The sequence below is a fragment of the Mustela lutreola genome, chromosome 3 (genome assembly GCF_030435805.1).
Source record: "Mustela lutreola isolate mMusLut2 chromosome 3, mMusLut2.pri, whole genome shotgun sequence".
NCBI classification, from domain to species: domain Eukaryota; kingdom Metazoa; phylum Chordata; class Mammalia; order Carnivora; family Mustelidae; genus Mustela; species Mustela lutreola.
The window spans coordinates 118,219,193-118,233,419 of NC_081292.1; the positions used below are offsets into that span (position 1 = coordinate 118,219,193).

The 14,227-nt window shown below is 38.7% G+C and overlaps 1 protein-coding gene across 1 annotated transcript in view; it reads left to right on the forward strand.

The window, feature by feature from the left end:
• The window catches only part of THSD7B (thrombospondin type 1 domain containing 7B), a 733,321-nt gene that overhangs the window by 683,895 nt on the left and 35,199 nt on the right, over positions 1–14,227 (forward strand). Inside the window, exons 17-19 of the mRNA XM_059166739.1 lie at positions 4,708–4,849; positions 7,214–7,329; positions 9,410–9,527. Coding sequence (XP_059022722.1) covers positions 4,708–4,849; positions 7,214–7,329; positions 9,410–9,527 — 376 coding nt within the window. The remainder of the gene's footprint in view (positions 1–4,707; positions 4,850–7,213; positions 7,330–9,409; positions 9,528–14,227) is intronic.

The following is a 14,227-nucleotide window of genomic DNA, read 5'->3' on the forward strand; positions in this document are numbered from 1 at the left end:
GACTACCCACCATTTGCATCACCATGGTTGGAAGTGAAGGGGATTATGTTAAGTAAGTCAAACAGAGATAGACAATTATCATATGATTTCACTCATATGTGGAACACAAGCAATAGCACAGAAGACCATAGGGGAAGAGAGGAAAATCCAAAGGGGGAGAAATCATAGAGGGAGATGAACCATGAGAAACTATGGACCCTGAAAAACAATCTGGGGATTTCAGAGGGGGAGGAGAGTGGAGGCAGGTGGTAACAGGGTGATGGGTATTGAGCAGGGCACATGCTGTGATGAGCACTGGGTGTTATACTTAACTAATGAATCACTGAACACTGCAAAAAGGACTAATTATGTACTATACAGTGACTAACCGAACATAATAAAAAAATAAAATGCAAAATCAAAAGAACAGACACAAGACATAAACAGACATTTTTCCAAAGAAGACATACAAATGGCCAATAGACACATAAAAATATGCTTAACATCACTAAGCATGAGGGAAATGCAAATCAAAACCACAATGCAGTATTACTTCACACCTGTCAGAATGGCTAGAATCAAAAACACAAACAAGTGTTGGCAAGGATGTGGAAAAAGAGAATCAGAATTTAATTTTACTAAAAATTTTCTTACAAAGCACTGTGATGGTATCTTGCAAATCTTTTTTACACCTTTTTTCCAAATAAGAAAAGTCAATGGCATTATATATCCATATTTGCCTCATGAGAGATGTGGAGAAAAATAGTCTTCTAGCTTCTCTCAGTGGGACTAATCAATGAAATGAAGGAGAGACTATCTCAGAATGATCAAATAAATTCTATAATAACAAAAAGTATGCATTTTCTGTATCTTGTGGGAGTTGACAAGGCCAGACCTTAAAATTATGCTGGTTTCCAGACAGGAAGTACGCTGAGTGACTAAAATGCACATATACCTGGGTTTATGTGTGGTTTTATTAAATGGTGTTTGTTAGTAGCTAAGTATTAGAAAAATATCAAATTATACATTTGTATTTGGGTTTCTTTAAAATATCTAGATTAACTGTCATCCTTTATCTGGGTAAATAAAAACTCATTTGTTGATGTGTTTTATTAAGTTAATGATGGATGCTATTATTTTGTGAATTATCATCTAGAATTTATAGAAAATGTGTGAGAATAAGAAAAAAGATTACATTCTCTTTTTATCAGATATACAGATATATGGGGAATTCTTACATTTTGGCACTATGATGGTAGTCCAGGGTTGACCATTTGTCTACTAATGGTAGCTTAGAAATATCATCTTACTGCCTCAGAAGAACCAAGTTATCCCACATAGCAAGTATTTATTATTTACATTCTTTATGCCAAACTTGGAACAAATGTTCCAGAAAATTAAGACATGGACTCTCTTCAAATAGCCCATGGGAAAGAATGAACACACATTGATACATGTACAAGTGCAATGGGAAATGTGGACTAAATGACGATATTCCATTTTTATGGGTATAAGGGAGTCACTGAAGGTTCTCAGATGGGATATCTGATTTAATTTTGACAGTTGAATACCAATATTCAGGTTAGGTCCAAGGGTAAAGGCCCTATTGTTAGAGAGAACAAAAGGTATAAAAGCACAATGTCATAAGAAAGGACTGAACTTTAAGGTAAGTGCTGGTTTTCAAAGGTAATAAGTTAGAAAATCTAATCTCATAAAGGGGGCTTATTTACCAAAGACTAACTGGTTCTTATTGGTCGTCTCTTTCACTAGCAAATAAACTTTAGCTATATAACCTTGATCTTTACACTAAAATTGATCCGAAGTTGACTTTGGGTTAGTTATACACACATCACTTTATCACTTCATTTAGGAAATTGACAATATGTCTTTATATAAATACCCTAGAGGAGAGGAGATCCAGGTTTGTATTTGAGGAGTCTTGATCCAATAAAGAAATCATCCAGACATAAGCCTCCCTTACCATTCTTTTTTATTTAGCTCCACTCTCTTCTTCCTTGTGACCAAGTCATTATTTTATGAACTTCCTATAACCTGCCAATAGAAAGAAATAAGGAGAAAACACTAACCTACCTATCACTTGTTAGCAGTTGCTAGGGCATTTTTTTAAGTGGAACGTAAAAATATTGCCTAAGATTAGATTGGATTGTGTTTGTGGACTCCAGTCATCCACACTTTCCCCTCTCTATTTCTGTGGATAGAAAATTTGTAGAAGAGTTAGCTGCAGTGTTGGTTTTCAATATATTTATTTCTAGAAAGTAATTACCAAGGTCTACATGATTGTGAATGATTATGCTCAACTGAATATTTTTAAAAAATATTTATTAGAGAGAGAGAGAGAAAGAGAGCACAAGCTAGAGCAGGGTGGGCGGGGGGCACAGGGAGAAGGAGAAGCAGACTCCCCGGTGAGCAGGGAGCCTGACACAGGACTTGATCCCAGGACTCCAGGATCATGACCCAAGCCAAAGGCAGATGCTTAAAAGACTGAACCACCCAGGTGCCCTCAACTGAATATTTTAAAACCACATCCAGCAGAATTAGAGACTAATAGACAATGAGGTCTAAGGGAGGAAATGCCCAAATCTCATCAGGTTACATTCATGGCCTCTTTTCACTCAGGTTTAGATGAGGAGCTAAGATTTAGACTACATAAGTAAATTGTTCAAGGTGACATAATGATTTGATGTGTGCATGTGTTATTTTCTTTTTGCTTTATTTGATGGCTTAGACTAAGCAGGTACATAAATCCTAACATTTATTCATTTGGTTCTCAACACCAAGTGATTTTTTTTTTTTTTAAGGTAGAAAATCAGTAGAACACTAATCAGGGATATCTACCTAGATACCTTCATTTTTCTTTCATTGGCAAATCATTTAAGTTCTTATTCCTTCTTATGAGAACAAACAATCAAACTAATTGGTAAACTTATAATAAATTATTGGTAAGGATTTAGCATGGGATTCATTTGCAGATAATTAACTATAATTACCAGGTTTCACTGGCCCATCTAAAGACAATTTGATACAATTAAAATGTAAAATTAGTTTACGAATATTGACAGATTATCCAACTATAAAGTCACATGCATAAAAAATGTGTTTCAGTGGCTCTACTAAATATTTAAAATTAGCAGAAAATTTTGTGGCATTTTTTGCATATTTCAGTGCAATCCAGTATTATCATTTTGATTAACAACCAAGATCCAGTTTACAGGTTGTGTTCTTGCTATAATATCTGAAAACTAAAAGGAATAAAAACAAATAAAATATCCCAATATAGAAATTATTACTTTAGTGACCTTAATTAAGAGGCTTTTATTTCTCCTGTGGTTTAAGTATCTATTGCCTCTTTAGATTTGGGGTCTGGAATTGTGTTGTTGTGACCTACCTAATGGTATTTAGTGAACAATTACTATGTAAAATACAAACCAATATTTTTAGAGATTGACATGGGAAGTAGAAACCATGATCTATCATTGCCCTCAAAGAGTTTATAAAGAAAGGAAGGAGCCAGGATAATAAAGAAAGAATGGCAGTATCCTAAGGGCCGGTGCAGCGCTTAAGTATATGGGTATGTGTATGTGTTCAGAAACAAATCCTATACAGTAATTCCTGAGCACAGGTAGAGAGTTGCTCAGAAAGGAAGAGAAAAATTTATCTTTATTAAAAGAAGGAGTATCGGGATGCCTGGGTGGCTCAGTCGGTTAAGCCACTGCCTTCGACCCAGGTCATAATCCCAGGTCCTGGGATCAAGTCCTGCATCGGGCTCCTTGCTCATCGGGGAGCCTGCTTCTCTCTCTGCCTCTGCCTGCCACTTCACCTGCCTGTGCTCACTCGCTCTCTTTCTGACTAAATAAATAAATAAAATCGTAAAAAAAAAAAAAAAAAAAAAAAGAGGAGTGTCAATAAAGCCTTTATTAGAGTTCTGAAGGGGGGCGGGAGGGTAGGATTTAGGACAATTGAAAGATTATTCCAGTAGGGGGAGCTTGAAGGTTCACCATGGGTAGAGCAGCTGGATGAAATGTGGCAGACAGGTTTACCTGGCTCAAGGGAATTATGTGAACTGAAGCTAGAAGAGGACCCATGGGCAAAGTGATAATTGCAGGAGGTCTTTGAAGTTCACATTTATACATTCGTTTTGTGGAAAGGTCAGTACGACGGGCAGGGGGCTCATCCCCTGTGGGTCAGAGGGCCTCCCAAATAAAAGGAAGTTCTGGCATATTGGCAATAGTGATTTTATAATTCTCTTTATATACCTGTTTGGGGGTATATTTTGATTTTCTCATTAAAATCTTCTGTGTAGTTATTTCTATTGGGCTAGACTATCTGAGGGCAAAGGGACCTGGTCTTCCTTTTTTCATTCATTTAAACATTCAAAATGCACTTATCTCTTGCTATGTGCCAGGCTATTTGAGAGCATAGAAAGTGTTAAATTGATGAAAGTAGTGTCTGTGTGCCTCATTCTACATGGAAGATTGCAAAGTAGCCATCACTATGACATAGAAAAAGAGCTTTCAGGTGGGAAAAACAAAAAAACAATTTATAGTGAATCACAAAATGGTTTTAGTTTCTAAATATTATGTTTAACACCTCAGTTGTGTCTTCCCTGTAGCTGTTATACATGTGGCTATACATACACAGATAATCATATATAATTTGCCAACTAACTCTGGGTCCATTCTAACTCTACCTGCCCTTTGATTTTCACAGTCATGTGATCCTCACTCAACGCAGAGAAGAACCCGCCATCTGCTAAGACCCTCACTGAATTCAAGGACATGTGCTGAAGACTCACAGGTGCGCCCTTGCCTCCTCAATGAAAATTGCTTCCAGTTCCAGTACAATCTAACAGGTACAGTTGAAATCCACAGCAAGGCTATTTCCCCTGAACACTGACACATATACTAATGGGAGAATATATATTTGTGTGTGTGTGTGTGTGTGTGTGTGTGTGTGTGTGTGTTTTCATTCTTGGGATTAAGGTCTGACAGTAGAGTGTGAGAACATATTGCATGAAAGGCTGAGGATTTGACATTTCCAGTGTCCCTTCACAAAAGAAATGCCCACTCTTGGCATGTAGATCCAGCAAAGCCACCTGGAATCTATGAATTTCAAGATGCTTAGAAAGAATTGGTGAAGTTTCAGAATAGAGCTGAATTAAGCCATGATAAACCAAAACAAGAAAAATATGCAGCAGAGGATAATTTACCATTTAGGGAAGAATGTAGTCATGTTGTCATAGAATTTAGCTCTTCTATGGCCTTTATTATTTCAAGAAGTTCAAGCTTATAACGTACTTTGCTCTCTGGGTCTCAGTGATGTTTAGGAGCCACTGGGAATCCCATCGCCCCTCATTATTCAGCCACTGCTCAGGTGTGGGCACCACGGTGCCTAATACCACAGTCTGTTTAGTTACCTTGGTTTGCTACCTGTCATTACCTGCAGGAGCAGATATACAAAATACCAACAAATGTGGAGCCGTGTTAAGTGTCAGCACTGAATTCATTACTAACCACCAAACCACCACATGCCGGCAGAGGCAAAGCAGCAGCCTCTTGTGAAACCAGTTCCCCACTAAGGTCACAATGGCATGACTGAGATTTCCCACGTAGAAAACTTTATAGGGAATTCTAGGGGCCCATTTGATTGTCCTTATTGGCAAAAGATGACTTAGTGTGTTTGTCCTTTTGCTTTAGCTAAAGGTGCTTCAGATGTTTGATTTGTGTAGTAATTTTTCAGAAATACAGTATAATTTGTTATACTGGAAGAACATGTCTTTAAAATACTGATTTTATGGGGTGCCTGGGAGGCTCAGTTGGTTAAGCAACCAACTCTTGATTTTGGCTCAGGTTATGTGAGATTGGCCCCTGCGTGGGACTCTGGGCTCAGCAGAGAAACTGCCTCTCCCTCTCCCTTTGCCCCTCCCCGATTTGCACACAAGCACCTGTGCCAGCTTGCATTCTCTCTCTCTCTCTCTCTCCTTCAAATAAAATAAAATACTGATTTTATTACACATGGGCTTACTATTCCTGTTAAACTCATAGATCACTTATCAAGCTTTGAAGATGTATTTTTTAAAAGATTTTATTTATTTGACAGAGAGAGAGGTCACAAGTAGGCAGATCAGCAGGCGGAGAGAGGGGGGAAGCAGAGATCCCGATGTGGGGCTAGGTCTCAGAACCCTGAGATCATGACCTGAGCCGAAGGCAGAGGCTTAACCCACTGAGCCACCCAGGCACCCCTGAAAATGTATTTAAAGAGGTTCTCAATGTTTATCATCCAAGACCATTTTTTGTAACTACACCAAAGTAAGAGGGTTTTTTTGTTATTGTTTTGTTTTATTTTGTTTTGTTTTGTTTAAGAATCAGATTAACTGGGACACCTGGGTGCCTCAGTCAGTTAAGTGTTTGCCTTCAGCTCAGGTCATTATCCCAGGGTCCTGGGATCAAACCCCACATCAGGCTCCCTGCTCAGCAAGGAGTCTCCTTCTCTCCCTGCCACTCCACCTGCTTGTGGGCTCTCTCTTTCTCTCCCTTTCCCTTTTCCCACCCCCCTTTCTGACAAATAAATAAATATTTTTTTTAAAAAAATCAGATTAATTATAGGATAATTCATTCAAACTCCATTATCTGATTTATAATGCACCTATTCAAATCTATAAAATCTTCCCTCATGAGAGAATAATTTGAAAAAAGTAGATTTTTTTGTAATAAGCATATAGTCCTGAGGTACCTCTCTTTCCTTTCTGAGGCACCTTAGTGCCACTGTACTGAAGTATGAAATGATTTAAATGATTGGATTTATTCCTTGAAAATATTTTCAAGTTACATCAAACAGTAGCACTGTTTCTGGGTTCCTTTTCTCTCGGTTTTCACCCACAAACTGAGGATTCCAAACTAGTTTTCCTTTCCCATCCTAGTTAGTGCCTTTCCCATCCTCTTCAGTCAACAGGGACATGGTCTCTAACAAACCATTCAGCTCTTTACTTTTAGAAAGCAAACTTAGGAAGGTAACACTTTTATTTGGTTGCTTATTAGTTTTGCAATGAAAGAATTGCAGGTGCTCTCTAAAGCCAGCTGCAAATGATTTTAGGGTTACACGTATATAGATATATATACACTGTCCTCCCTCACCAACGCAAATAATCAAAGGTTTGTTGTATTTTGCTCGCATGACCATAATTCTGAAATTCAGTGTGGTGATCCTCTACCTGTAGAGTGGAGCACATGCCAGCTGAGTGAAAATGCCACCTGTGGGCGAGGCGTCAGGACCCGCCTTCTGAGCTGTGTGCGCAGTGACGGCAAGCCAGTTGGTGTGGACCAGTGTGAGCAGGTAATGGGTCCATATTTATATTTCACATTTGAGGCTTTCTGTTTCTTAGTATTAGGCTGCAACCTTGATGCTTAATATAAAAGACAACCTGATTCCTTCTTGAAGCTTCGGTTCAGTGAGAGTAAGAAAGAACTGGTGTGGGGCAGTTATACCCCCTTAGTTTGAACTTGGTCAGAAATGACTGGGAAAGGTCCTTTTGCCTTGAGGAGAAGGACTCATTAAAAAATTATTGTTACTACTTTCAAGGACATATATAGATGTACTTAGTTAGTAGCAAACTATTCACATCCAGTGACTTGAATGTTTAGATAGGACTCTGTATTAGGCTGGTAATTTATTTACATATGTGAATACTGTGCCTTGCCTATAAGGTGAACACTGACACTTGTTATTAGAATGTGCTGTTCATTTGTTTAGCAAATGATTGCTAGATAAGTAGCACAGTTGTATTTTTCTTCTCAACCTAAGTTAAAATGCCTCCCTGCCAAGTTCCAATTAGTGGGTTCTGAATTTTTATAATGTTATGTTTCCTTTCTTTCCTATGATAAACTATGTAGAGTTTGGGCAAAAGCTGTAGTCAAACCTGTTCCAAAGAAGTTGCATATTAAAATCTCTATGGGGACAGTTTAATAGAAGTAAGGATTCTTCTACCAGTTCTCTCATACTGGTAGAATCACCAACACAGTCTTTGGAATAATTTGAAAATACAAGGTCAGTTAACTCAGGCTTCCACAGAGGCTTCCTAAACAAACTCACAAAATGAAAACTGGTCCCGTTTCTCCTGACACAGGAGAAAACCAAACTTCTCTTCCCTATCCTGACTGAAGTATTCTCCTATTAAGTAGTATAAAAACAGCTCTCTAAACAAACAGGACAGCCATAGACAATAACCCTGAGACCAAGCCATCTAAAATTAGATATCCTATTTGGTGAAATTCTAAAACTGGTTAAGACAGGGCAGAGTTCTGTTCACAAGTGTCAGTGCTTGATTTTAACATTTCATTTAGCCTGTTTCTCCAAAAGTTGTCTGCTTTAGAAAAAATAAATCACCAATGTACAGCAATTCCAAATAAGTTAAAAATCTTACATTTGGTGTAATATAATAAATCTTTGCTTTTGATACAAAGTAAAATATAAACTATTCAGTAATAGAAAAATAAGTTTCTCTGCTTTTCAAATACTATGTGTTCCATAAATATTTAAAGAATGTTAGTTTAAAGAAGTCCCAAATTATTAACCTATCTAGAGTATCCATGTATCTCAAATAGGTTGAAGATCCTATGTAGTAATTTCTCTATTGCCTATGCAGCATGTAATCATGTTCATCATCCATTTTAGCTTGGTGTGGACGTTGCTAACATTTAACATGTGTTGCATGTCAGAGTTTTCCTAAATAAGCACACAGTCTGTGATTTCTATAACAAGATTTTTCATTATCCTTTCTGTGTTTCTTAGATGACTTATTTTCCTTCATAAAGATCTCTTCTAGTTTGGCCATTAAAAAAATCTACTAATTTTGCCTCCATGCTGGTTTAAGAAAGGACAAGAGGAAAATAAACTAGACCACCATTTTTTTTTTTCGCAATTTAGAGTATTAGGTTATGTTTTCAACCTAATATGTGGTTTTTAATGAGCACATTTGGGTTGTTAATTTTGTTTTTATTCTTATTTATTTATTTACTTTTAGCCTAGATAACTGTTAATTTTGTGCTCTCTTTGTACTTTTGGCCCATCCAGAAGTGCAAGGTACCTGAATTTAATAGCGAGGCTTCCTCCTGCTTCTGTGCTTGCTCAGCGAGGATGTGTTCTATAACTGTCTGCTTTCCCAGTACCCTAACTGCAGGTCTATTCTATAGCTGAGGATTTTTTAAAGAAGAAATTTGGGCCAACAAACTTTTATTCTGTGAAGTTAGGACAACCATTTTCTAAAACTGCCGCCAGTTTATATAAGAAAGATATTTTTCCATACAAAGACATAGAAAGATTATTATCATAGAATAAAGTTTTTCCCATGAAAGGTGATTTGGTAGAACAGTGATAGGATTTTTGCATTAAAATTATATTTTATTTCCATCTGCAGCGTAACTTGGAGAAGCCTCAGAGAATGAGCATTCAGTGCCTGGTGGAATGTGCGGTCAACTGTCAGCTCTCGGGGTGGACAGCATGGACCGAATGTTCAAAGACCTGTGGCCATGGAGGTATTTGGGTTCCCTGTGTTTGTCCCCAGTAAACACTTTGGATGATGATTATGATGATGATTTTAATTTTATTTTTTTAAACTAGGCTCCATGCCCAGTGTGGAGCCAAATATGCAGCTTGAACCTCACAACCCTGAGATCAAGACCCGAGCGGAGATCAAGAGTCGGTTGCTTCACCAACTGAGCCAACTAGGTGCCCAACAGTTTGATTTTTAAATACCTTTCTGGATGCCATAGCTTGACAAATGGGCATAAGGCACGTTGGCCAGTTGGTGGAGGCAGTGTGAGGCTGACCCAGAGGGGAAGACAGATAGAACTTGCTTTGTATCAGTCCTTTCTGTCAAGGTAGAGGTTGCAAGCCTGACCTGGCCACAGTGGCAGACACCAAAAGCGCTGGTAGCCCAGTGGGACACTGTTTTTTCAAAAGGTCATAAATTCGAGGTACCTGGGTAGCTCAGTCAGTTAAGCATCCAAATCTTGAGTTTGGCTCAGGTCATGATCTCAGGGCTCTGTGCTGGGTGTGGAGACTGCTTAAGATTCTCTCTGTCCCCCTCTCTCTAGCTACCCCTTTCTTGAAAAAAAAAAAAATACTGGCCTTCATAGTTTTTGAAATAAGTATGTCTTTTGTAAGTAATTTTGTGTCAGACAAATCCCCAAATCAAAATAGCTTAATATACCAGACTAGAGACTACTTTTCCGCTCATATAAAAGGGTTGTTTGCACTTTAGAAAAGTCAGTCAAGAACACAGGTTGATGGAGGATCTATCACTGTAACATGACCAGTTGTCTCTGGAGGGTGCCTTCCAGTGGGCTCTATGCAGGGTTTGATGGGAGGTAGCATACATCCCTTCCATCCATATTATACAAAATTTAGTGCCATGTTCCAGCTCAATGCAAGACGGTCAGGCAGCAAATGTAGTTTCTAGATGGCCAGTCACTTCTCAGAAATAGTGTTCACTATGGAGGAAAAGGAGTATAAATCTATAGTGAGCAGATAGAAACCATTACCACAAGTTTCTAGGACCTCAGTGGACAAATGATATACAATAGCAAGGAAAGGAAACTGATACTCAGAAGCTAGGCAAATGGATATATAGATAGCACTCCAGCACCAGACTAAAGTGAGGTCCAAGACCTTGTCCCTGGAAAAGAGCTCAAGAAAATAATTAGAAAGCACAGACTTGTGGTTTAGGATAGGACTGTGGTTCTGAAAAAGATTCTAGCTTATTGTAAGGTAGATATCAGAAATTTGGAGTAGGGTCCTAGGGAAAAGTCTTGTTGTATGGTTAGGTACTAAGCAGAGGAGAAGGGAAGAATTGCAAGTTGCAGGAATCATGGAATCAAAATGGAAGGAAGATACAAGAAGACCTGGATCTGATTGCCAACAAAAATATTTGGGACAGATTTCTAGAAGTGACTGGGCTACTGGCACTAGAATATAGGCTGATTTCTAAGCTACCTCCAAACAAGTCACTGGAGTTACAGATAATTCTCTGCCTCCGTTGGGATTATCTGAGGAACTGGGGCAAGATGCAGCATGGAAAAGGGGCCCATATGTGAACTCAGCTATCAGATTTTGGAGGGCAGAGCTGAAAACAATAGTCAGGATCTGTACTAGGAAAAATGTGGCTAAGGAAATTGAAAACTATTTCTGCAAAGAGCATCATTCACAATGAAAATATGAGAGTCACAAGTCCAGTGGTGACATGCCATATTCTGTGCAATTGAGAGCCTGTAAAGAATCTCAGGAAACCAAATGGAAAATCTGAAAATTTCAGTGATTGACTGTTCCTCACTCAAATATTCTGATTGGCAGCATGGTATAGTCTCCAGTGGGGCATCCACTTAAGCATTAGGTTAATCTAGGTTCAAGTTGGAGATGTTTAGGGAAATTACTTAATCTGATTCTCAGCTTCTTTATCTGTAAAATAGAATTCATGCACACTAAAGGTGTTTTTCGTTAGAGAATTAAATAATATGAAGTATATAAACACCTAGTACAGTAACTGACACATCATGGGAGTTTACATTGTATGTTAATTTCCATCTCTATCTTCGTAGCTCCCAATAGTGGAGAGGGTCATCAGAGACTCCCTAGGATCTTTTAAGGATTATTCTATAGACTTAGGCACTCTGTCTCTCAACCTCATTTCTCATCCTTTTACCCCACTTAAAAGCCACATATTATAGTCATAGCCCAAGTGTATTTTTATTTTTTAATTTTTTAAATTTTTTAAAAATTTTTTATTTATCTTCAGCATAACAGTATTCATTATTTTTTCACCACACCCAGTGTTCCATGCAATCCGTGCCCTCTATAATACCCACCACCTGGTACCCCAACCTCCCACCCCACCACCACTTCAAACCCCTCAGATTGTTTTTCAGAGTCCATAGTCTCTCATGGTTCACCTCCCCTTCCAATTTCCCCCAACTCCCTTCTCCTCTCTAACTCCTCATGTCCTCCATGCTATTTGTTATGCTCCACAAATAAGTGAAACCATATGATAATTGACTCTCTCTGCTTGACTTATTTCACTCAGCATAATCTCTTCCAGTCCCATCCATGTTGCTACAAAAGTTGGGTATTCATCCTTTCTGAGGGAGGCATAATACTCCATAGTGTATATGGACCACATCTTCCTTATCCATTCGTCCGTTGAAGAGCATCTTAGTTCTTTCCACAGTTTGGCGACCTTGGCCATTGCTGCTATAAACATTGGGGTACAGATGGCCTTTCTTTTCACTACATCTGTATCTTTGGGGTAAATACTCAGGAGTGCAATTACAGGGTCATAGGGAAGTTCTATTTTTAATTTCTTGAGGAATCTCCACACTGTTCTCCAAAGGGGCTGCACCAACTTGCATTTTTACCAGCAGTGTAAGAGGGTTCCCCTTTCTCCACATCCCCTCCAACACATGTTGTTTCCTGTCTTGTTAATTTTGGCCATTCTAACTGGTGTAAGGTGATATCTCAATGTGGTTTTAATTTGAATCTCCCTGATGGCTAGTGATGATGAACATTTTTTCATGTGTCTGATAGCAATTTGTATGTCTTCATTGGAGAAGTGTCTGTTCATATCTTCTGCCCATTTTTTGATATGATTGTCTGTTTTGTGTGTGTTGAGTTTGAGGAGTTCATTATAGATCCTGGATATCAACCTTTTGTGTGTACTGTCATTTGCAAATATCTTCTCCCATTCGGTGGGTTGCCTTTTTGTTTTTTTGACTGTTACCTTTGCTGTGCAGAAGCTTTTGATTTTGATGAAGTCCCAAAAGTTTATTTTGGCTTTTGTTTCCTTTGCCTTTGGAGCCATATCTTGAAAGAAGTTGCTGTGTTTTTTTAAAGATTTTATTTATTTATTTGACAGACAGAGATCACAAGTAGGCAGAGAGGCAGGCAGAGAGAGAGGGAGAGGCAGGCTTCCCACTGAACAGAGAGCCTGATGCAGGGCTCAATCCCAGGACCCTGGGATCACGACCTGAGCCGAAGGCAGAGGCTTTAACCCACTGAGCCACCCAGGCGCCCCCTAAGTTTATTTTTAAAATGCAAATCTGAATAGTTGTTTTCTTATGGACTTTTAAATCTATTAAACAGATACCCATGTGCCAGTTCTTGTTGAATGTGTTTGGGAGCAGCAGTGGGTGGAGGTACACACTTGCCTCTTCTCATGGATTTACAATGTAGCTGAACAGTAGACCATAAATCAGCAAAGACATAATACTGTATGTTGATGAGTTCACTATGGACTCAAACAAATGAGAGGTGGTTTTCACATTAGTGATGTCTTTTGTCAGAACAACTGGTTGCTAAGGAGTCCAGCAGTGACTCACCCTGGGTATTCCACAGCTATAAACACAGTAGTCTCGTCCTTATGGGTTTCTGGGAGGGGTCTCTTTTACAGTGGTGAAGGGTAGCATGGAAAAGTAGACAAAGGATGAAGTCCTGTACTGTAAACATGGTCCACCAGGACCCATGGGATCTCACCTATGCCTGCCTCTCTTTGCCCGTCACCCTCCCCTGATACATTGGCTCTCTCTGCTCTCATACAGTGTATTTCAGTCATCCTTGAGTGTGTGCTACTTTTCCTTATGTGGAGCATCTTACTGTCAACCCACTACTGCCTCCTACTACTCTTCTCATGCAAGAAGTGAATCATTTGTTATGTCTGTATGTCTGAAGGGCCAAAGACCCTGTTTGGGTTCTTCATGAGTGAATTCTCCCCAGTTCCCTTGAGCATATGTGTGCCTGACATATTGGAGGAATTTCAGTTAATATCTGTCATTGCCCCTGCAGTTCTTCATTATAGGGGAAGAACCCACATACTGGATCACAAGCCCAAAGGCAGCCAAAACTGCCAGTGGATGTTTTCTTCACCCTCGAACTAAATGCACATGTCTTAGGTACCATTACCCAAGAATATGTTCAATGCAAAAGAGATAGACCTGTTTATTATTATTTTTGCCTGGCAGTCCTAATTCTGCCACTGTACCAAGTCAATGAAACATGACAGAGCTCTGTGTTATACTAATACACTACCTTTAAAAATAAGACCCTTAATTTTAAGTTTAATACCAAGTATTTAATTTTTCAAGCAGTTTTATTGTGCTATGGATTCAGCAGCCTGTTTGTCTATTAGAAAGACAAAAGCAAACAAAAGAAAAACTTTCCCAAATCTGAATCCCACTATTAGAGAATT